Below are 24720 nucleotides of genomic sequence, written 5' to 3' on the forward strand. Positions count from 1 at the left end.
AGGAGACTGAGAGAAAGAAAGAGCGAGAGGGGGAGCGGAGTGACCGTGCTCAGTAACACGGGGAGTTAGGCGCAGGCACGGCGGAACAGAGCTGCGTCCGTTTGGAGACACGCGCAGAGACACGGAACGTTTTAAACGGTGAGGGACGCTCGCTGCTTCTGTGTTTCCTTCTCTAGCCCAGTCCACAGCAAGAAGGAGGGAGGAGAAAGACAGAGAGAAAGAGACAGAGAGAGAGGTACTATCATTAGACAGGCCGAAGGATGCTATGCAGGGACCTGCAAAACGGTTAAGAGCACTACTGTTTGTCCAGGCTGTCAGGATGTAAGACTGATTATTTTTGCTTTGTTCATGTGTGTGTCTTTGTGTATTTGGTTTCTGGCTAACTGCAGCTGGTAATGTAAGATGCTGTGTGATTTGTGGTGTAGATCTGTGGTCTGTGACACATGTAGAGGGGGTGAGGGATGGGATGGGAGAGAGTGAGTCTAATGAGGGGATGGCTTGTTTTGGATTTTAACCTGCCCTGGGTTGACCTGCGGGCGGCAAAAAAACAAAGTGTGGGGCATCATTGACTCATGAAAGCAGAGTTCTGAAATTGTGATGACTAATTTTTTATGGCTCATGCTAAAAAAAATATATTAGTAATGATTACATATAGCCACTTAGCAGTTCTTACTCAGAACAACTTATATTTTCATTCACACATTTTCTGTTGTTCTTTAACTGCATACCATCTGCAACCTGGTGCACAAAGCCCTCTTTGCAACAAAAGTATGGTCTACTGTCTTTATACTATATATGAAATACTTACAATATATATTTACGTAAATTTTCTTTGTAATGACTATTGACAGGTCATTTAAATACATAGACTCAGAGTCAGTGGGTCTGATAAAATCTTAATGACTTTTTTTTTTTATCAAGCCAAACTAACATAAGAGCATCTCTTTTTGGTTGTCACTGTTCTGGCTTCATGTGGTTCTCCCCTGCCTGGCCAGCAGCTGTGGAACTGCCACTGGCAGCAGAGCTGGGGATTATGGGAAGAGAGCGCTGTCCTGGTTCATTGCAGGGTCTCACTCAACCAGCACGGTTGTCTAAAAAAAGCATACCATGCAAATACTGCTTCTGTACATGTACACATAGTCAATACAAGTACCTTTAGGCCTTTGCAAGATGAATATTTCCTTTAAACTTGTATGTAGTTAGCGAAGATGTCCTCTTCCACAGGCTATGCTGAAGTTCTCATTCTCTATGAAACAGACCGAAACAGCGAGACTTCTTACTTTTACACCTTGTACTCAGAAACCTATCGAGGTCTCTATTTTGTTGCTGGTTGACTGTTCCAAATGAGACATTACCGATGTAGCCTGAGTTAGCCTTAGCACAATGTTGCCCTGCTGTAAAATCCTGCTACAATATGGCCAGCTTGAAATGACCAGCTACCAGCTGTTTCAAAACATAGATTGAGCTGGTCAAACCATGTTGAGTATGTAGTTGGTCAGAACTGGTCAACCAGCTTCCAGCTGTTTCAAAACCTAGCTTGAGCTGATTTTTTTCAGCAGGTCGGTCCAATCATGGAACCTTTATCTCAGCCGGTGACCTGTTCCCTCACTGAGACGTTGCACAAGCTAGTGGATTTTCTTACATTTTCCACGAAACGTGCATCATGGACATCATGGAGCTGTGAGAAATGTATCATCAGGACGCAGGTCCAATGTCCACTTTGAAATAAGGCAGAGGTGTTGACACAGCGGATACTCAAAAGTGGCCATGGAAGCCAGGAGTGCTGCTGCTTTTAATGTCTACGTGGTTAAACGGGTGATTAACTTAAAGGTCACAGCCATTGGCCAGTTATTCTCTTCCTTTCATGGTGTTCCAGGGCTAAATCAGTTCCTTTTAAGAGAGGGGTAATTAAGACCAGCAGTAGCACTGGCCTCAAGGTTAAGATTTGAGTATCTCTGCCTTCGGGATGGGCCAACGTGCCTGTACAGACAGAGGAAGACCAGTCTCTAGATCCTGGTGCAGGATCAGTCCTTGGAAATGAGCATACAGTGGCAGAGAGTCTTGGATCTGTATGGATCAGCTATGGAGAGGTGGGGATATGAATTACGGACTTAACTGGAGCGAGTGGGATCAAGGATTAGATTCACTTCAGACATGTGGGCCAGGCTTAAAGCTGACATTCGTGTGCACCAGGAGGGAGCCGCAACCTTTAAGCCTTTAGGAGCATTAACACATCCAAAACCATTCATCTCCTGCTCACCTACGAACTAGAGGTCATGCCAATCCATCAGAGCGGACACCTGCAGACACACATAGGTGTTGCTCTGTGGTTCAAAGATCTGCTGGGGGTTGAAAGTATGCAAAATCCAGATACTTATTTTGTGGTAGGTCCAGGAAATGGTGTCTTGGTGGTGTCTCAAGAACATGTGTATTGATATGTCAGTTCTGCTGCATACATAATGCCATGAAGAATAAAAGTCTTGTATTCCCATTGTGCTGTATTGCAAATGTAGGTTCATATGTGTCTTGGGTCACACTTTACAATAAGGTTCCATGAATTGGTATGAACTAATGTAGTTGTTAACCAACTACTACTGAGAAGTTCATCTGTACAGCTCTGTTAATGTATTTGTACATCATTCATTTATGTTAACAACCACATTAATATTGCCGATTCATATCAAAATGAAAAAGTAAGTTCATGTATTTGTTAATGGTTAACAAATTATTTATTGAATTATTGAATAATAAAATAATTTAATGTATAGGTCAATCATTAATTCATGTTAACAACTACAGTAGTTTGCCAATGCCAATTAATTAACCGTATTGTAAAGTGTGACCATGTCCTGTATTACAATTGTTTTTTTAACCAATTACACTAAAGAGTGAAGTGAATCAACAGGCTCTGAATTGGACACATGGCCTCTGAAACTAATCATATTTTAGATAATAGAGAATTCCAAGACAAAGAATGTGATGACAAGCCAAACCTGCATTGTGGCAACAAGTCTAAGGAAAAACTTATGAATGAAAGAACAGTTCAACAACTGTCAATGAGCCTGAAAATGGTTGGAACAAAAATAAGCATACACTGGGTTTCCCAAGACCAGAATTTTGAACCATTGGTTCAAAAATGATCTGGCGGCATTTTTCATGGAGAGAGAAGAAACACTTCTGAACTGAACAGGGACAAATTGCTTGCAGACCTTTCAGCTTCCAAATAAAATCCAAGGACAAGTATCAACCATCACACCAGCTGATACATGACCACGTATCTGTAGACATTCAATCACTCCCCGATAACCTAGTGACGCCGTCCACCTCCTCTGCAGACTTTCTTTGGCAAACATGTCGCTTATCTTTACTTAGAGGCCATTAAGAGGACCAATGAAAATGCACATATCCGATTAAAAAAAAGTGAGAGTAGGACAGAGTGCATGGTGTTCCATTACGGAGATGAGTGAACTGTGCACAAGGGGTCAGGGCTGGCTGGCAGGATGTCTGTTTGAGAGATGGCGTCTGTGATGTTTTATGGGCTGGGTGATGAGTTATGTGCAGCAGGCCACCCCCTCCCTCACTTCCTGCTGCTGAGCTGAGATTTAAATCCTTCTCCCGGCTTTAGCCCTTTACCGTGCGAGATCACAAGTGTGTGATTCCAATATTCTTCACTGAACATTCTAATTCTGATGTAACAAACACTGTCACCTGGGGCATGGCAATCAAAATACAAGTCTCTGGCTTTTTATTTTATGCTGATTAGCGATTAAAAGTCCTGTTCAATATATCGTACATCAAAGCAGACAGGAAGTATGTGATGTTTTAGAAGCTGTAGTTGAATCAAAGAGGCTTATACCATAGGTTTAAGAGGCCATTTCTGAAAGATATGGCCACCCAGCTAACCTACATTACATGTATGACATTACATTACTGATTAAATGTACGGAATATGTTCTGTGGTAATCCTGTGTGTATATGCTAGCATAATAGCTTCATCATAATGGTGTGAGCAGTCTAGTAGCATTGTTCAGGGCAGGAGTTTCAGTATCAGCCAAGTCATTTTACACATTTTTTTTGCATATTTACAGAGGCAATTTTAGATAAGTGCCATGGAATGGTACAATGCTGGCTTCTGTTTACAGATACAGATGATATAATTCCAACTGCAGTAAGAGAGATCTCACAGGCACCAGCAATTCAAGCAAAGCACTACAGGGTCTTGGTTAAATTGTAAATGTTATTGAACGTTAAAATCTGAATCTGACTGTTACTGGGATCAAGTCTGTCAGGTTGAGACAGCTAGATAGTTAATGTTAGCCAACTAATTTCAGTTTACATCACCCTATGCACTTTTCCCCCTTGTGGTTGAGTCAAGAACATCACAAATTATTGTTGTGTTCCTATTTGTAGAATGTAAAAAAAACTGCTATGTAATAAAACCACAAAACGGTTCTGCCAGATTGTTGAAAAGACTCTTTGCCAGCCAGAACAGTAGTTTGGATGCTTATCAGCCTCTTATTTGCATAGCAGGTCAATAAACTCTAGTCTCCCCCTGGCCATACTCACGGTTTACAACCCTCACCTCACCACAGACTCAGACAATAAAAGGCATATTCTAACAATCCTTTATATCATTCTTTAAGTAAAAAAATCATGTTCCAACATAAGAACAAAAATATAATTCAGAAGTTGCATGAATAAACACTTCTGAGCTCATTTTTATTGCACATCCGGCTGACATATTTCCGGTTTGGTAGAAATATATATTTATAAAAATATAGATTTTTTTGATACAGACGTATTTATGGAACCAAATATCCCACCCGGTTTTCTGACTAACATTGCAGTTCATTTCATAATTCGTTCTGCCATTTTCAAGAAAACTATCTATTTGCCGAGATTGTACCTAAGCGAATGTTGTCTTGAACTACTTTCTTATTGCTGCGTAAATACATTCCTAGGTCATTTCAGTACTGAACTAATGTAAAACATGGCATGCAGCTTGTACGGGGTTAACTACCCTTTCCAACAAAGTATAATGCGTCATATGCAGTTATATCGCTGTGTTCGCATAGCAGGATACACATACAGACGTGTGTAATTACAGGATTTGGACTTGCTATAGATAAACCTGAAATTGTACTGGCTAATGGGACTAATGGAGCTCTGGTTAACCTAATTTTAAAATAAAGTTCCATTCTTCAATGTGATATAGGTTGGTTAGTAAGCATTAGGATGAGAAATCCTTTTTGGAGAGCTTTTTGGACACTTTGGGTATGCTTTATAAAAACATACATATGTCTCATACATGTATGTGAAGAAAACACACGTTAATTTCCTTCACATTTTGTATCAAAAAATCTGTTTTTGTTTTAACTTGACAATTTTAATGGCTTTGTCCATAAATGTAGGGAAAAGGTTGGCTGAATGGCTTAACTTTCCACGGGTATCGCCCACCAACAGCCAGTCAGAATCTTGGGTTCCATATCTGTATAACTGATATGATAGCATGTTGTGAATAATTGTTCACAACAGAAAAATGGAGGAATGATGGTACAATCCAACCCAATTTTATACAAAGTTTTTAAGAGTACAGGGATTTTACAGTGTTGTAAAATGGTTTTGGAATTGTGCTTGTAACCTATATGTTGCTGGTTTGATTCATAGGTAGAGCAGTGCTATGCCCATGAGCAACATACAACTTTGAGTTGTTCTAAAAAATAAAAATAAAGCTGCAGATGCTCTGGATTAGTGAGTCTACAAAATGCCTTAATGTAATCAAATTGTGACACAGCCTTTGTAGTTATGAGCAATGTCATTGTCCTTGGCTATTATACAACAGAAACAAGTAACTTTATTCACAGCTACTACTGTGATGTACACACAGCCTGAATAACTTTTTTTAGCAAGCAAGCAAGCAAGCAATCTTTTTTTGCCTTGTATTCATCCTGCTCCATTTTCCAAGTCATGCCTGTGGTTGCTGTTCCACTTAGGATTTAGTGAAGTCCCTCAAAGACGGATCTTTGTCCGTGTCCTATTTCTCATTATCCCTCACTACTCACCCGTGCCCTCAACACAAAATGAATTTTGAGCAAAATGAAATGGCATGGTTGAGCCGACAATAATTCTAGGACCAAGGCATTTCTCAGACACTCAGATTATTTTGTGAAGTCTGGTTATTTAAGGTTTAAGGCCACAATTCTGGTCCCAGTCAGCAAATAATATAGTACATAAGAGAAGCCTGCCTTCAGCACAGCTGTTGCTTTGTTATCGTTTTGCAATTTGCCGCAATAGAGGTCCGCCACCTGAGAGGAAATGTCGAGCAGCGATAACAGTCAGCTCGTAAAAGAATGCAATACAGCAAATGGACCTGCGGATATCAGGGCAGTGCTGATGCCAAGCGCTGGTGGGCCAGCAGCTGCAGTATGATAGGAGCTTGATTACTGGGTTCTTCCACAGCTTATGCAAAATATTAGATTTCATCTGAGGCCTGGTCATATGGGTTTCGTATGGGTTTGTGCCAAATGGGTATGTTGTCTGCATGCACCCACATACCACAGCAAATTCCTTGTACATAAAAACTACATGGCGAATAAACTGATTCTGAAATAAATAGATTTTCAGTAAGTCCATTGTTGATCACTAGACGTATATTCTGTAAACATCACGAATCGTCACATAATTTCTTAAACAAGCAAATACATTTGAGATAAAAATGTTAAGCTAACTGTTTAAGTTCGATTATCATTTGAACTATAGCTACGGCAGAATTTCAGGACAAAATCAAGGACTAATGTCTGTTTTTAAACAGATTCTTACATGTTAATTTCGACAGAAAATCTACATTTTGGTTTCAATGCAGACAAAGTAAAGCATGAATTGGTATGGGGGTATACTATAAAGCACTTTGCGTTACCGTCTGGTGATGAAGAAAAAAAATCATTATATTAATGCAGGAATTATTATTATTATTATAAACCTGAGTTTTAACCTCCAGCTAAGCACACTGCATTTGACCCATACAAACTTATATTTCTACCAAACCAGAAATATGTCAGCCGGATATGCAATAAAAGTGAGCTAAATGTAAAAGTGTTTATTCTGTTACATTAATCCACTAGGCTAAGACCCTTAGCAGACCTCCATTTACATTAACCTTTTCCTGTCACTGCAGGTTACCCGGGCATTTCCCTTTTCACAACACAAACTGGTCTGTTATGTGTTGTTGCACTGTATCTAAACACACTTACATGTCTGAAATGCCTGAACTATCTCTGCCTTGGAACCTGCTGAGCTTAAGCCTTTTCAGTACAACGCTACTATTGAGCATTTCTGGTGACCACTTGTTTTCAGAAGCCTTGCATGTCCTCTCTGTAGACTGAAAGAAAAGCAGTCGGCCTAATGTAGTTCACCGTTTCTCACCATATCCTGATGGAGGAGGAACACGATTCTGCAGTTTTGCAGAACTCTGGCAGGACTCGAGTTTGGATAGATGCAGGTCACAGTGATGAATTAAGCCTGCAGTGAAGCAGCATGACCGATATCCTCCAACGCACTCACAATCAGAGGAGCTATAAAAGGCTCTCTCAGGAAATTATACTGCCGCACACCGGAAGGATTCGTATCACTACCTCCCCACATGCCCTGAAATGCCCACTGTTTGGGTGATTTCATGATGGATATGCAAGCTTAACAAGCGTAACTGTTTTAGTCTTGTCATAAAAAATTTTTTTCTTTCTCTCGAGTAGAAAATATTAGCTTATTTGAAATTAACGTTCATTTCACAAGTTAAATTATCATATTCCATTGGAAAATCTTGAAATGAGTCAAACTGTCATATGTCACTGGCAATACTTTCTCTTTTTTACCAAAAAAGTAAAAGAAATAGTCTCATTATAGATAAAATACTTATATATAGAACTAAAAATATAAAATAGTTTTTGCAGTGTAAGGACCAAAGCATTAGCTCACGGCTAGCAACAGCCATAGCTGGTGAAGCCGATATGGTGTATGCGTGCATACACGTGGTGTCAGTGTGCCCCTGTAAGAGAGAGATTTATAACTGTACTTTTAAAAAACTGTCCTTTTTGTGTCCGGTTTCCTTCCCAGGTGTCGCCTCCCGGGTGACTGAGGAAAGAAGCCATGCCCGTCCTCTCCGCAGGCGCAGGTGAGATCTCGAACATCAAATACAACTTACAACTCTGATCCATCGTTCGAGGCATCTTGCTGGTATCACACTAGAACAATCCAAAGTCGGTTTGCTCACCAGCACAGACATACACCTCAGAGGTGAATCCGACATAAGGCGTCTCTTTTCCCTGGCTCACCGTTCATGCTTCAACCTTGAATTCTCCAGATAATATGAACATCTGTTACAGTCGTCCTTCAGCTCATTGACCTCTGTCGCAATATTTTCATCTCCATGCTCTGCATGTCGCCAAAATGTAATCTATTTTTCTCACAGTTGTACTAACATAACCAATTAAGGTTGATTCAGGGATCCCTGGAAATGAATAATACATTGTGGGTGTTGATTTGTCAGGAGGACGTGCTTCAATTATGTTACTTTGGGTTCATTAGCAGAATGTAGTTCTATGTGCAAAACACCTAAAAATATCAATACGGAAAGCAAAAGTAAATAAATGCTCAGATTTAACAGTTGTACTGCAAATAAACAAATTATAATGTATGTATTCACAAAGAAATAAATAAAATCGGTCAGCCCTAAAAGTGATTATCAGTCAGTTCAGACCCAAACCATAAGAGATATAACCATAAGATTTTGGTTAGAATTTTGTGTGCTACATATTAGACAATACATTGCACATTAAAATGAGAGTTAACTAATAAAATATCATGAGACAGTTGAGTAGACCCATCTTGGCTTTAACGCGGACGTCGAATCCCAAACTTTGAGTCCGTTCTTCTGACAATGTTTTAGAAATCCATCTTGTCAGCAGCAGCCATTTTGAAATGGCCTTAGTGATGAGGTAATGATGCAGCCAGTGTTGAGGGTTATACGATGCTGATATCTGTGCCCCACAGGACTGCACGAAACGCTCGCCCTCCTGACCTCACAGCTCCACCCAGATGCCAACCACAAGGAGGACATGGTCTTTCTGAAGGAGGTCTTCAGTGAGAGGAGTCTCGGCTACCTGATGAAGGTAAGACAGTTCACCGCCCCTGGGTCAAATAGCCATGAACCCTTTAAGGCAGGGGTGTCAAACTCCAGTCCTGGAGGGCCGCAGTGTCTGCTGGGCGTGTTTCAGCATGAGAGATCCATCCATCCATCCATTATCTTAACCCGCTTATCCTGAACAGGGTCGCAGGGGTGCTGGAGCCTATCCCAGCATACATTGGGCGAAAGGCAGGAATACACCCTGGACAGGTCGCCAGTCCATCACAGGGCACACACACCATTCACTCACACACTCACACACTCACACACTCATACACTCATACACTCATACACTCATACACTCATACACTCATACACTCATACCTATGGGCAATTTAGACTCTCCAATCAGCCTAACGTGCATGTCTTTGGACTGTGGGAGGAAACCGGAGTACCCGGAGGAAACCCACGCAAACACAGGGAGAACATGCAAACTCCGCACAGAGAGGCCCCGGCCGACGGGGATTCGAACCCAGGACCTCCTTGCTGTGAGGCGGCAGTGCTACCCACTGCACCATCCGTGCCACCAGCATGAGAGATAAATTTCTAAAAGTCCACACCTTGTTCTCAAGGCCTTAATTGGTTGCTGATTAAAAGGAAACCACGAATACCTGCAGACACTGCGGCCCTGACACCCCTGCTTTAAGGTGTGAGATTCTTGTGATTCCTGAACTGAACATTATAATGCTGATGTTTCAACCACTACCTAATGGTGAGCAATGGAGTTCTATAACACCGACTAAGAATACTGAAAAAAAAAGGAAAAAAAAAGTTTAACACTTCAAAGGATTAAAATAGCAAAATAATAATATCCATAATCTTACTGGTATCTAAATGATTAACGTCTTTCAAATGATTCCATAATTATTTTCACCATCTTGGTAACCTTGATCATTTTCAAGGATTTGCAATAGGATTTTCATCTGCTTTCCTACCTGAAAAGAATTTCAAATCAGGGATAGCATTCAAGTCAGGAGAGTACCTATTCAGAAATAGCTGCTGTCAGCATTCTGATTGGCTGTAACTCCTTCATCGGCTCTGAAGATAGCCTCTGGTGTTCCTCTGTCCTCTTTTTGTCACATACCTGCACTACAGTACTGTACAAAAGTCTTAGGCACGCTAGATAAAAAAAAATTATATATATATATTATATTATATAATATTAGATATAAATGTGGTCTTTTTGGGTCTATTTTTAAAGTTATTTTTTGATGTTCTGCATTCATGCATGCACTCAGCTGATTTTATCTTAAAGATTTGGGGCAGTGTATTCTATGAAAATGAAAAACATGAGAAGGAATAAGGAAGCAACAACTCTCCGTTCCTGTAGTAGGTTCATTATTATTATCGTTATTTATTTTGTTTCAGATCCATGAAAAGCTGAGACAGTACGAGCGACACAGTCCTTCGCCCATTCTGCACAGCGCCACCTCTCTGGCGGAGGATGTAAGTACAGCACCTTGGCCGTCTGAAGCTTTGCTCCACTAACTGCCTTAACTCATAACTAGGGACTAAAATAAGGTGACAGGGCCACCGTTATCAATAACAGATCAGACTGGTGTCATTTTAGGGATATTACTATTTCGTTTGGAATTTGGCAGCTTTTAGGTATTTAATTCAAACCCCACAGTTTTTGTACCGAGGAATGGACACCATTCCCGACACATGCACAATAGCCACTCTTCATCTATATACTTTGTCTTCATCTGTGCCATTTGGAAAGCAAACTAGGACTCCCACCATTTTGATTTAACACGCATTCATTTCGGAGGCATTTTGTATTTTCAATTTATTTTAGCCTATCCCTACAGTTCTATTCCTACAGTTCCACTGAAGCATGTGAGGAACTGTGGTTAAAAGGGGGTTGGGTCTGAATGTCTGCTTGTCTGCACAATTAGACAGGCCCTGTGGAGCAGCTGGGTGGTAGAATGTTGAATGTTTTATTTTTGACTGCGCCCTGGGCCTGTCTGCCTCCTGAGTCAGGAGACAGCATGTTTCCCTCCAGCTATGTCAGTGGAGGTCAGCTCAAAGCACCACGGCCCTCGCAAGGGATAGCCGCAAGGAGTAGCGACTGCAGCTTCTGTAAAGAAAAAATAACTAGGTTTCACCCAGGGGTGAATTCCACAATGTCACAGACACAGACAGACACAGGCATTCATAGACACTCACAGACACACACTGTTACACACAGACAGATGATGGACGCGACAGGCAGACAGTGTACCTTCCTAGCATACAAGGACATGCTCTGTATGCTGCTTCATTCACCCTGAGCTGCATCTTAAATTATTTAGGGGACATAATTCTCTGAAACCACGTTCTGTATTCTTCTCTGTGGCAGACTGTCTGCATCAGAGGCAGTCTCCAGGAATCACCATGGTTTCTTTAGTGTGAGAGCAATTAGACTTCTTCTAAAAATGTACAGATTTCAAAGAAACTTTGTAATTGGGCTCCTTGTCCTGGTTTGCTACATTTATGCCTGGAGAAGGGAGTTATTTTTTGGAGCAATTAATTTTCTGTCGTGGGTGTATTTTGGGACCACTTTTGGACCACCTCCAGCTAGCTCTATGTTAAATGGCTGCCGGTGGATCAGGATCGTCAGTCTAAAGTAATTTCATCACCTTCCTTTTCATTCCATAACAAAACAGCCCAGAAGGGGCACATTTATAGGTTATTAGTGTTACATGCATTTGCTTTATGTCCTAGTTCACCGCACACATATTCTGTGCTGCCAGTGTCCCATTAAATATTTACAGTATACTGTTTTTTTAATCGCAGTCAACTCTTGGTAAGCACTTTCTCATAACAGATTAATATGCACTAAACCATAGCTTATGTATATCCTGCCAACGGGTGACGAGGAACAGTTGTCCTTGCATGCTCTGCTGCCCCCTACTGTTCTGGAGGGCTTCAGCATCCGAGAGAATACCTCCAACCAATTTTCAGTTTTTCACTGAAATGGAAAGACTACATACCTGTGTGAACTGCAACCAATTTGAGAGCAGACTCATCAAAGCTGTGGAATTGATGTGCAAGAGGAGATAGATACAGTGCATGTGCAAAAGTGCACAGTGCTGAATGGAGAAGCACACTGAATTGAGTGAAGCAGTTACTTGAAAAAAAACTATACATTATAATATAATATAATATAATATAATATAATATAATATAATACAAACAATAATATTTAACAACATTTTGTATTTTATCTTGTTTTGCATATTGAAGTGCTTTTCTCAGAGAGACTGCAGCCTAATATACCTTTCCCCTTAGTCTATATAACAAAACAAAACTGCTATAATTTAGATATGAAAAGGTTTAAATCAATTAAATTGTGCCCTTTTGGCTATTTCAGGAAAACGGTTCACACTTTCATAAAAACTATGAAATAATTGCAACATTCACTTTTATAATCAGTATGAACTTAGGCTGCTGCAGGCACAGAAATCAATGCTGTAATGCTTGTGTTAGAGGTTCTAGGTCTTAAAAGCCACCAGCCTTTCTAGTGGTAATAATATACATTTTTAATGAGTCCAAAAATATATTTCCACTCATGAAGGGTTGTTTCCTATAGTGTGAATAGACAAGCGGGAAACAGAATGTGCAGCTCACATACAGTATGTTCCACGTCCGCACTCCTTCAGTAAAAGTGCTGTGATTGGCAGGTGGCAGAGGAGCTGCAGAATGGACCAATGAGCAGCGAAGAGAAGGAACTCCTGCAACTGCTGACATCACCACATGTAAAGGTAATACTGTGTGTGTGTGAACCTACAGACCCCCAACCCAGCACACACGCACACTTCACACACTCACACACACATATCAAACATAGCATCAAACACATGTGCATGTTCGTCCAGCCACTCAGAGAAACATAGTTCAGGACAAAAAAAAAAGATATGTCATAGGTCGAGTTGAGTTAATATTACTCTACATCACTTCATAAACCCCCAATGACAATCTGCATTTTCATTTCCGGAAAGCTTTGTTTTTGTTCTGTTACATCCTACTCCCTGCTGAAAAAAACAGCTCAAGCTAGGGTTTTGAATCAGCTGGTAGCTGGTTGACCAGTTCAGACCAGCTCTATACTCAACATGGTTTGACCAGCTCAAGCTATGATATGAAACAGCTGGTAGCTGGATATTCATAGCTGGATTTTACACCAGTGCTGAGTTCTAAATTATCCTGACTGTGACACAATGAAATTAAGTGAATCCCCCTTTAACTGCTTAGGCAGTGTGAGATATCTAGGGTCTGGGCCCTGTGCCACAAGAACAATGGAATTTAATGGGCTCTCAAGAAGGTTTGTCTTGAAAAACGTAGCCTTAGAGCATATTAAACTCACTTGACAACAGAAAAATGACTCTTACTTAATTAATTATTTTTCTTTCTTTCTTCTCTGCTCTTACCTTGCCAGGCTGTCTTCACTGTGCACGACACGGTGGCTCAGAAGAACTTTGACCCCACCCTGCCCCCACTGCCAGACGACCTGGAGGATGACCTGGATGAGGAGTCAGTGAAGATTGTGAGACTGGTGAAGAACAAGGAGCCCCTGGTGAGTAACAGTGTAGTACAGGGATATAGTAGCAATGTAGAACAGGGATATGGTAAATGTGTAGTACAGAGATTTGGTGAGTAACAGTTTTTTTACAGGGATATTGTGAGTAACAGCATTGTACAGGGATAAGGTGAGTCAGAGTGAAATACAGGGATATAGTGAACAGTGCTGTACAAGGAGTCTCAATTATAGCTACTTATTTCATGTGCTTCTCCACTAGGGGGCAACCATCCGCCGGGATGAGGCCACGGGTGCTGTGATTGTGGCCCGCATCATGAGGGGCGGGGCAGCTGACCGGAGTGGTAAGTCACCCAGTAAATTGCATGGATCAGAGCCAGGCAGAACAAATCTAGGGTCTGCCATAGGGAACTCAGTGTTCTCCTGATTGGGAGTAGATCAGTCCTGGGGTTTCATCTGTTTTCATAGCCAGCCCATTGACCTGTATTTAAAAATGGAATCTATGCTTTGAAGTTATTGTGAATTTGACTCATGTTCCATGCAGTGTGAAAAATGAATTCCCCTAAATGAAAAGAAAAACTCTGCAAGACGGTCAACATGATTAATATCAGATTTTTAAAAGGATAGAGCCAACCCAGACCAACACATCGATGTCCCGACTAACACATCCAGCTATTGACCACTCCAGCCCAGACAAACACATCCAGCTATTGACCACTCCAGCCCAGACAAACACATCCAGCTATTGACCACTCCAGCCCAGACAAACACATCCAGCTTCTGATCACTCCAGACCAGACTAACACATATGTCCTGACCACGCTCTCCCAGAATAAGACTAATCCACGCAAGGTTCTAGGTTCATACCTGAGCATTCCCACCCAGCCTGGTGCACATCCAGGTCCTGACCACTTCCACACAGTCCGACACATCCAGAAAGGATGGCTTTAATCACAGGAGCCCGGAGCCCTAACGTTCTCAGCAGTGATTAGGTGACCTGGCCAGCAGTGGTGAACTGTTGAGTCAGACAGGCCATGGGGTGGCTAGCAGAGGTCAGGTGTCCAGGGTAAGCCTCACTGCATGAGTGTCCCCATTTGGCCACCCAGCAGTGAGGCGCAGAGCTCAGGAAAATAGCAAATCGAGGTCACATTCCCTCTACCCCATCCAGGTTTGGTGCACGTTGGCGACGAGCTCCGTGAAGTCAACGGCATCTCCATCGTACACAAGAGACCTGACGAAATCAGCCAGCTTCTGGTATGAGGACAAGTTTGCCATTAGAGAGCAATGAAAACACTGTTTAAAAGCTACACATTTTCTTTTTTTTATTCAGGTATACAGGTATAGGTTTTTTGAAGTTGAATGTTTGCCATAGTATAGTATAGTACCGATGGAGGAGTTCTGAAAAGAATGCATAGGATGAGGAAATTCGAACCATATTCTATGTTTATCACATCTGTATTATCTTAAACAGTTTCTTTCAAGCTTTCTCTCCTTGTATCTGCCTAATGGTGAATGCCAAATTGCATTCTTCATCAGAGTTCATTGTTGCAACCTCTGCTATCGATTCAAGAGAAGTTGTGTGGTGTGAGCTGCAGGCCACATCCAGGGTGGGCACAGACGTGAGTCAGAGGATGACTCTTCATGTGCCCACTAGACCAGCAGGGGTCACTAGTTCACACCAAGATGCTGTCATCCCGGATGAATAAACAGTCTCATCCATGAGCTAGCAGCAATTATGTCTTACCCTGCAGGACTGCCGGCCTCTAAAACAGGAGGAAGCACCCAGCACCCCCTGAAGCACTTATTATTTGTGATGAGAATGTTCTACCACTTATTTTCCACATTGTTTATTCAGATTTGACAGTCATGATGAATTTGGTAGAATAGCGAACACGGATAGATAGATATTCCTTTCCATCTGGGACCATTAAGTGGGTAAATAGAGAATTAAACTGGTACAATTTAAATGGTCTGAATGCAATGCAGAATATTTTAACTACACTGACTGCCTTTTCTTTATATTTTAGTCACAGTCTCAAGGGTCTATTACTCTGAAAATCATCCCAGCAATCAAGGAAGAGGACAGATTAAAGGACAGCAAGGTGTGAAACAGAGTGGTCTCTGTGTATATGTCTATGTGTCCATGTGTGTGTCTGTTTGTGTATGTGTATGTGTCTATGTGTCCGTGTGTGTCTGTTTGTGCATGTGTTTGTGTCTGTATGTGTCTGTTTGTGTATGTGTATGTGTTTATGTGTCCGTGTGTGTCTGTTTGTGCATGTGTGTGTGTCTGTTTGTGGAGGTGTATGTGTCTATGTGTCCGTGTGTGTCAGTTTGTGCGTGTGTGTTTCTGTATGTGTGTGTCTGTTCGTGTATGTGTGTGCGTGTGTAGTGCCAACAACGTGCATATCTTTACAGAATACCCTCGACAGACCTTTCCGTGTTTGGTTTCTCCAGGTGTACATGAGGGCCCTGTTCGACTACGTACCGACTGAGGACAAGGCCACACCCTGCCAGGAGGCGGGGCTTCCCTTCAGCCGCGGTGACATCCTGCAGGTGGTGAGTCAGGACGACGCCACCTGGTGGCAGGCCAAGAGGGTCGGGGACAGCAACCTGCGAGCGGGGCTGATCCCCTCCAAACAGTTCCAGGAAAGGTAGGCCTCCCTTCCCTCATTCTGGTGGTCCTGGAAGTATCTACATTAGGCCCAGTCCATGCCAACTCCAGGAGGTTGCACCAAAGCCTCTTGAATTTTTGTGTGTTGGAAGACAATAATGAGGTATACAATTCCCGAAAATTTCAGCTTCATACTCCATTTTGTTTTGCCGGTAGAGCCATTTTGTCATGACCGAAAATCACGAAAAAAAATTTATTCAGCTTAAAATTCTTTAATTTTATATCTCATCATTATCTACCAACACACGGAAAGAGAAGAAAAACCCCCCCCAAAAAAGCTGTGTTGAAATTGCCTGGAGTTGGCATGAAATGGCCCATTAGGACTTCAGCGATGCTGCATGACTACTCTCTCTGGTCACTTACATTGTGATTTGCTCTGGATTACACAGTCATCAGCTAAATGAATGTAATTTAAGGTAATTTTATGACATCAAGTAACCATGGAAACACAGCTTTCTGGCTTTATGGAAACTACGCAGTTAGGGAGGGAAGAGCAGTGCTCCAATGCCCTCGTCGCTACTATGAGACCAATGGCACGGTTACAGTCACTCAGTGTTATTGCGTGGATTATGCCTTTTAATTAGTTTGTATAATTTGGTAGCCGAGAGCACATTGTAGCTCCGACTCTCGAGATTCACAAAACCTAACTTTCCCATCAGTGTACTATTGTAACATGTCTTGTGAATAAATTCTGTTGAATCCCACCCATTCCGCATTTATACAGTTACACGAATGTGAGGTACTAGTCATCAAAATATTCCCACTGGAGTGACCAGACTGAAGGAATACTTGTTAATATTAATGCAATCAATATAGTGGACAAGTCTTTGCAAGCGACTCTCACTATAAGCACTGGTAAATTGTACATCAGAAAAGTATGTTTCAAAGTATGAGACAATCCTCCCCTGGAGCAATGCTCAAGGGCCTTGCTCAAGGGCCCAACGGCTGTGCAGGTCTTATTGTGGCTACACCAGGGACTGAACCACCAACCTTGCAGGTCCAGTCATGTACCTTAACCACTTCTCTGGAATTTGCTTGTCTCAAACAGAAATCACCACAGTAATTTGTTCATCACTGGTTCCTCGCATCACAGAGTGTACAGGTCAGCTGTGCTTTTGCTCACCCTCACAAACTTCTGACATCAGCCCCCACTTCACGTGTTTGTTTTTACAGACGGTTAGCCCACAGAATGAAAATCGGAACACTTCAACCTCCCAAGTCCCCCAAAAAACACTTTTGTAAGTTTATATTTCCATATTACTGTATATGCCATTATTTCTGATAAGCAGCGTATTGTAAAGTCAGTAATACTTGTTTTCGTATTATAATCTGCATAATTGGTTTTATAAAGTATGCTATGTAAATAGCATAGTTTAGGACTATTTTAGAATATCGGTTACTTGGATTTGCTATTCACATGTAATTCATGTAACCTCCATATTCCAATGTTTTGGCTTTAGTATTGTCAACCTAACTTGGGTGTCATACAGTATTTAAAAAAATGTCAGGCACACAAATCTGTAATTTGTATGGTCAGTAAGGCAGGAGTGTAACGCAGAAGTAAAAAACTGTGATTGGTTAAAATAAGACAAGGCACAGCACAGCCAGCTGGCTTTTGAACATTTGCCCGGTGTGAAAGGCCACGCTAGTGAAATGGCTTGGGGAGTATTTAATGTTGCAGTGGTGCTTCATAGCGCTTAATCTGAGCGTGATCCGATTACGCTGAGCTGATTGGAGACAAAAAAGGGTTTAACAATATGTCAGCTAGCCTGCTGATACCATGCAGCGCTGCAACCCTTGGGTAATCCCCTCCTTCTGTTGAAAACCGGCCTCGAACCCGACCCCCGTGATGTCCTAGCACAGGGGATAAAATGCATTTTTATTTGTGTTGTCAGTTGTTTACTCACAGATAATGTCTCCCTCAGTCCCTAACCCAAGCAGATAAGGTGGGGCTGTCGTGTGTTGTCGGCAATGCCTTTGAGCTTTGGGTTTACCGATTTGTGCTCTGCAGCTTCAACCTGGTCGGCACAGAAAATATGATTGCATCTATGCAGTATAACCAAGTGAAGAGATAATTAGACTCTGGGGATTGGGTGCTAGACACCGTTTCGTTTTTGTTTTCTGCTCAATTCCTACAACCCCGTCTGTGTGCCTTCTCTCCTCACTGCTAACACCAGATGACCAGGGCTGTGACCAAGGTGGGTACACCATCATACAGGACGTATGCTTCTCATATGGAAATTGTCCAGCCCACCCTATTACACAACTCTGGTGCTATCCCCGTTAGGGAGAATTAAGCAGCACTGCACCATATGTCAAAGCTTTAAGCACATTCATCCCCATATGTTCTAGGGCAATCCCAAGTTATTTCAAGTTGTGGCTACACGGTCTTCTAACATCAGCTATTTTCATCTCATTGCGACACTCCGCGTGCGTATTTACGATCGTAAACCGAATCATAACAGCCTAGGTTATGTGTAGAGGCAGTCCTCTGTGTGTTTGGGTTGATACCTGGGTGTGGAAGGCTTAATGCCGAGATGTGTGTAAATGAGGTAGGACTGAACTTCTCTCTAGGGGCCGGATCAATCTCCAGGGGGTCCATTCTAGGCTCCAAACTGTAATCCCACCAGCTGTCGGCTTACCAAGCCTCAGTCCAGGCTAGCACATAGTGCTTGGCATTTTGCTCCAAAGAGGGTAGTGCCAGGAATCAACAGTCACTACAGTCACTAGCCTTCACCTTTGTCACTTCTCCTCCTTATCCTTCTCTTCCCCTGCCTCCTTCCTCCTCTTCTCGCTCCTGCACTTTTTTCCATCTTCGATTCAGGTTACGCAAAGGCATGAACTGTGATATATAGTGATGACAATATTATTCAATGAGAAACAAGCCTTTATGAAACACAAGAAAGCCACTATTGATTTTACTGTTAAGAGTGTTGTTCTGAGTACATTAATGTCCTATTTATCATGGGAGGGTGTTCTGTGCTGTTCAGTGCAGTGAACTCGGGCTGACACTACCCACTATGTCATTTTGGCGGCTAATATAAAGCTAATGGCTTACAATGAGAAAGAAAGTTGAAGGTATAATAGTTATTATTCTCCAAATAAAAATAATGGTATAGATGGTTGTAAAAAAGCATTTCAAAAGCAAAAAATATTGAAAATAAGTATCGGACCGACGCTAGATCCATTTTCATCTTCATCTTCTGCATTTCATTCTTATTCTTAGTTTTTAATGACGATGTTTTAGAGTCCTTGCTTAGCTGATCACCATGGAAACAAACTCATAACTCACTCATCGGGTAAAGCATTGAAAATAATATTTAGGCGTTTTGCCAAATAAACCATGCCTACCTATCTCAGATGTACTTGACATTGCCACAGCAGGCTTATGTGAACAGTAACAAAGGCTCAGTATCATAGAGTCCAGTGGGCTAAGCAAAGCTGTTACCAACTTACAGTTGATTTTAGACTAAGCAGGAGACAATCCTCCTCTGGAGCAATGCAGGGTTAAGGGCCTTGTCCTGCAGGTCTCTCTCCCACCCTGTGGCAGTGTCCTCCAGGTCTCTATCCCACCCTAAGACAGTGTCCTCCAGGTCTCTCTCCCACCCTGTGGCAGTGTCCTGCAGGTCTCTCTCCCACCCTAAGACAGTGTCCTCCAGGTCTCTATCCCACCCTGTGGCAGTGTCCTCCAGGTCTCTATCCCACCCTGTGGCAGTGTCCTCCAGGTCTCTATCCCACCCTGTGGCAGTGTCCTGCAGGTCTCTCTCTCACCCTAAGACAGTGTCCTCCAGGTCTCTCTCCCACCCTGTGGCAGTGTCCTCCAGGTCTCTCTCCCACCCTAAGACAGTGTCCTCCAGGTCTCTCTCCCACCCTAAGACAGTGTCCTCCAGGTCTCTCTCCCCATGTTCAACCCCTTTCTCCCCCTTCCTTTTCCTACAGAGGACTGTGACAGTGAGGGCTATATCAATGGACAGTACATAGGTGAGACCATGCATGCCTTTTCAGCTTTCTCTCTGATCAGAGCTGGGCTTTGCACAGGGCCAGAGTCACTGCATGCTGACTTGGCGAGGGTGCCATTGGCTGGGGGTGAGGGAGGGGGCGGGTTTGGCCTGAAAGGAGCAAATGACAACAGGAAATGGACATGCCATTGGTCATCAATCACTGTTGACTTCAACTTCTTAAGTGGCTAAGGCCAGTTTATTTTGGGCAAAATATCCACTAAAATGTTTTTTGTTACAAAATATAAAAATGCCTCCTCATGTATCTATAAGTTAGATAAAATTGGCGGAGATGTGTTAAGTGTTTAGCAGGTAAAAACCATGGAAAAACGGGGCAAGCAACCTACATTAAATTTGAGATGCATTTAAAGTATCTGTATTATATTATATAATATATATAATAATATAACATGCGTATAATATTTCCCATGCTTGATTATTGTCCGTATCTGACCCTCACAGATGAGGATAGAGAGAATACTGAAGAATCCTCACTCCTTATATTCTAAATGCCAAAAAAAGGAAGAAGTGAGACTATCTGCCAAACAGTCTGGCAAACACAGAAGTTTCAGATAGCATGCCAGTGCATGAGAGTATATATTACTGATCGACTATGAAATACTAATTCTGTTAAGTATTCCCTGCAGTCTTTGCTTTTTGGCTTAGTCTCTGCATCATGCCCAAAATGTTCCACTTTCCTTTAATATTCGCCAGTTTACAACATTCAAAGCTACACCAGGTGCATAAAAGTTTAGTTTTTTAAATAGGCATAGACTTTTTTCCTGAGCCCTTGCTTGATGATCGTACCTCCATCCCTAATGTGACAGTGAGATTTCCAGCTATGAATCCACACAATGATAAAACACAACTGGAATCCAAAATTTATTCTAACAATCAAAAAAGAAACAACATTATTATTATGGGATGTTCATTTCTGAAAGGTATGAAATGTACTCGGTGAAAACCCGGAAATAAATATATAATCCGGGGATTTTAAATACACTGCATGTAGACAAAATTTTGCACTGATAGGAAACTGATTTGGTCACATTACATTACATGTCATTTAGCTGACGCTTTTACCCAAAGCTTTTATCCATACAGTTGATTAGACTAAGCAGGAGACAATCCTCTCCTGCAGCAATGCAGGGTTATGGGCCTTGCTTAATGGCCCAACGGCTTTGCGGATCTTATTGTGGCTACAACAGGGATCAAACCACCGACCCAGCAGGTCCCAGGCATGTACCTTAACCACTACGCTACAGGCTATCACAGGCTAATGCTGGTTACAGTTTCTCCCAGGTGCAAACCAGCCACACCTTCCTCAGAGCAGATTTTATTCAAGCACCAACCACCTGGTATAAGCTTTTGTTTTCACCCCACGCTGTACGTTACACTCAGGTTTCAAGACGCAATGACGTGAAACTAACACTCGAGTTACGATTTGGCTACATGGATCTACAGTCTGTTTAACATGTCAGTGAAACCAATGCATTTGTAACTGCAGGTCATTTCATACAGCACCTTTGAGGTAAACAGAAGGTGAATCAGACATTGAAACCGTACATTTTGCACATTTCTGCTTGAACGAGCAAAAGTGATTTATGTGTTTCCTTTACAGCAGCAGTCTAATTTATTTACTCAGGGCGACTGACAAAGATATTAGTAATATAAAGTACTTGTTAGCTGCCACGGTTGAAGTAGGCTGCTATTCTTTGGGGAACGTGGGCTGAGCATGCTTGAAACTTTGAAGTTATTTTACAAAGGCCAGATATGAGGGCTAACAGCTAAAATTTCTTCCAGATAAGGAGGGCTCTGCTCAGTAGTCCAACGTTTTCAGATTACATCTCTTATCGCTAAGCTCTTGCTGCATTTTGTGGTCTGTCTTATTAAGTCCCTGCAGTTCACGTCGATCTCAAATAAGTGTAAAAATAAGGTCAATGAACAATATCCAATATTCCAATGAATAGGAATATAAAGGCAAGAGCTGCCACAGAGTTTTCTAGGGGGGGAAGAGAGTAATTAAACTGAACTCTCTTTTAGTCAGTGAATGTAAGACATGTCTGTCTGTCTGTCTGCAGCCGGCCTACGGAGAAGTTTCCGTCTGAGCCGGAAGGACCGTCAGGGTACCCCAGGTGACACTCGGCCCCAAGAGTCCAGCGAGGCGCAGTTTGTGACTTACGAGGAAGTCACACGCTACCAGCAGAAGCCAAGTGAAAGACCCCGCCTAGTGGTGCTGATCGGTATGACACCCTGGCCTCTGCGTTCAAAGGGCCACATCTATTTACCAACTTCCTGCTCAATATTGCTACGAAAATACTGCCCTGTATAAGTGTATGAACTGTACCTCTGGCCTACAGTAGACATGCAACATGCCTTACACATACCTGCCATCGTCCTGCATTTTCAATATCTGCAAACATGATGCCTTATACATATGTATAAACATGCTAACATGAAATTTATGATTTAGGTATAAATATTTTAGACCCGTTTACGCACACACACACGTGCATAGGCACACACACACACACACAAAACATGTTTAATGGATTAATATACAGTACTTGGTATTCCACCTGTCTTTCTTGCCTCATTACCTGCAGCGATATATTGATTGAGGGCTTTGATTTAGCAGTGATTCAGTGAGCCACAGCTCCACCGAAGGTGTTTGGCCCTGTGTGTGGCCCTCAGTGTTTGGCTCTGTGTGTCTTCCGTGCTGCAGGCTCCCTAGGCGCCCGGATCAATGAACTGAAACAGAAGGTGATCGCGGAGAACCCCCACCGCTACGGCGTAGCCGTGCCCCGTGAGTCCTGCTCCACCGACACACGCCGTTTCCTGACTCCCAGAATCCCCTGCAGCGGGGCTTTCTCACCTCCTCAACACTGCGCTAGCGCTCACTCTGACACACTAGAGACAGCGTCTCTCAGTTCTCAGCACCCCCTGCAGTGCTACAAATGAGGGGAGCTGTAGAGCTTTGAATCAGAACTTCATGATCACACTGGCATTAAGACAGAACAGGCGCACTCATTAACCCGCCCACAGGGGATGAACTCTCACGATGGGGACCTTCTAGAACTTTCTGTTGCATGAGATCAACCGCACCTTCAGGACATCTTTTGTTCCTGTCTTTTATGCGCTAAATATTCCCTACATCAGGAGCAAGTAATTGTAAGCCATTTTGAAAGCTTTCTTCTAATATACGTATTTATTATTCATTCTTCTCCTGACTGTTCTATGGGAATTTGCTTTTATGTACATTTGGCGGGCTCTGTCGGATGTTTAGTAGCTGCAAGTAATCTCTACATAGGGAACTGAATGAGGTTGAACGGCATGAAAAAGACCTGTGCTCAATGTTTTTATCACCAGACACCACCAGGCCTAAGAAGACCCACGAGAAGGAAGGCGTGGAGTACCACTTTGTCTCCAAACAGGCATTCGATGCAGACGTACAGAACAATAAGTGAGCTCTGCATATTGATACTGTTTTTGTGATGAAATGAACTATTTTTTGGGGAATTAATTCAATGATTAATTCGCAAAAATTTCCTCCCAAATGATTGTATGATACACAGTATACTTCAACACATGGTTTGAATGTGCAGCATGCGCTGGAAGGTTCCTGTGTATTATTTGAATGCTGGGATCAGTTGGATTGATTGCCAAACTTCATTCAAATGATCTGTGGTACCTGAAGTTCGACCACTTTGTTCCAGAAACATGTTTTATGAGTCAGCACACTCAGAGCTTTGAGTGCGTGACTGAGCCTTTTGAATGAACAACATGCTGCTTGGGTTGATGTTAGTGTTGCGTTAGGCTATGTTAGTGCTGTACTAATGTTAGTCAGCGCTGCGTTGGGTCAGTGCTGCTTTGGGATAAAAGCTTCTATATTTGTGTTGGTCAGTGCTGTGTTGAGCTGTGTGAATGGTAACCATGTTGCCCCAGGTTCATTGAGCATGGGGACTATAAGGACAACCAGTACGGCACCAGCACGGAGGCCATCCGCTCTGTGCAGAGCAAGGATAAGACATGCCTGGTGGACGTGCATCCAGAGGTGAGGAACCTCCAGTTTTTACATTACATTTACATTACATTACAATCACTTTACAATCAATCATAAGAAAAGGTACAGGTAGATATATCTGTACACAGCCATGCTGATAAAATTATACAAAAAAAGGCAAAGATAGAGGAAAGAAAGTATATGTAAAATGGTGCAATCTGAAGAGGTAAGTTTTCAGTCTGCATTACAAGATGGGCATGGTTCCTGCTGTCCTTAATGCAGTGGTAAGCCCATTCCACCACCAGGGGGAGTGCAGGTATGTGGGGTTGGCAGACGCCCAGAGGTAGCAGTATG

General features: G+C 42.3%; 1 protein-coding gene across 1 annotated transcript in view; it reads left to right on the forward strand.

Moving 5' to 3' along the window:
- Window positions 1–24720, forward strand: part of LOC133114657 (MAGUK p55 subfamily member 3-like) — a 27029-nt gene continuing 2309 nt past the window's right edge. Inside the window, exons 1-17 of the mRNA XM_061224214.1 lie at window positions 1–138; window positions 8110–8167; window positions 9046–9164; window positions 10547–10624; window positions 12844–12924; window positions 13596–13733; window positions 13957–14038; window positions 14863–14948; window positions 15722–15796; window positions 16149–16345; window positions 17539–17603; window positions 18543–18563; window positions 20305–20346; window positions 22445–22606; window positions 23089–23169; window positions 23733–23826; window positions 24309–24417. Of these exons, the coding sequence (XP_061080198.1) occupies window positions 8143–8167; window positions 9046–9164; window positions 10547–10624; window positions 12844–12924; window positions 13596–13733; window positions 13957–14038; window positions 14863–14948; window positions 15722–15796; window positions 16149–16345; window positions 17539–17603; window positions 18543–18563; window positions 20305–20346; window positions 22445–22606; window positions 23089–23169; window positions 23733–23826; window positions 24309–24417 (1455 nt within the window). The 5' untranslated portion in view covers window positions 1–138; window positions 8110–8142. The remainder of the gene's footprint in view (window positions 139–8109; window positions 8168–9045; window positions 9165–10546; window positions 10625–12843; window positions 12925–13595; window positions 13734–13956; window positions 14039–14862; window positions 14949–15721; window positions 15797–16148; window positions 16346–17538; window positions 17604–18542; window positions 18564–20304; window positions 20347–22444; window positions 22607–23088; window positions 23170–23732; window positions 23827–24308; window positions 24418–24720) is intronic.

Source organism: Conger conger, chromosome 16, assembly GCF_963514075.1.
Source record: "Conger conger chromosome 16, fConCon1.1, whole genome shotgun sequence".
Taxonomy (NCBI): domain Eukaryota; kingdom Metazoa; phylum Chordata; class Actinopteri; order Anguilliformes; family Congridae; genus Conger; species Conger conger.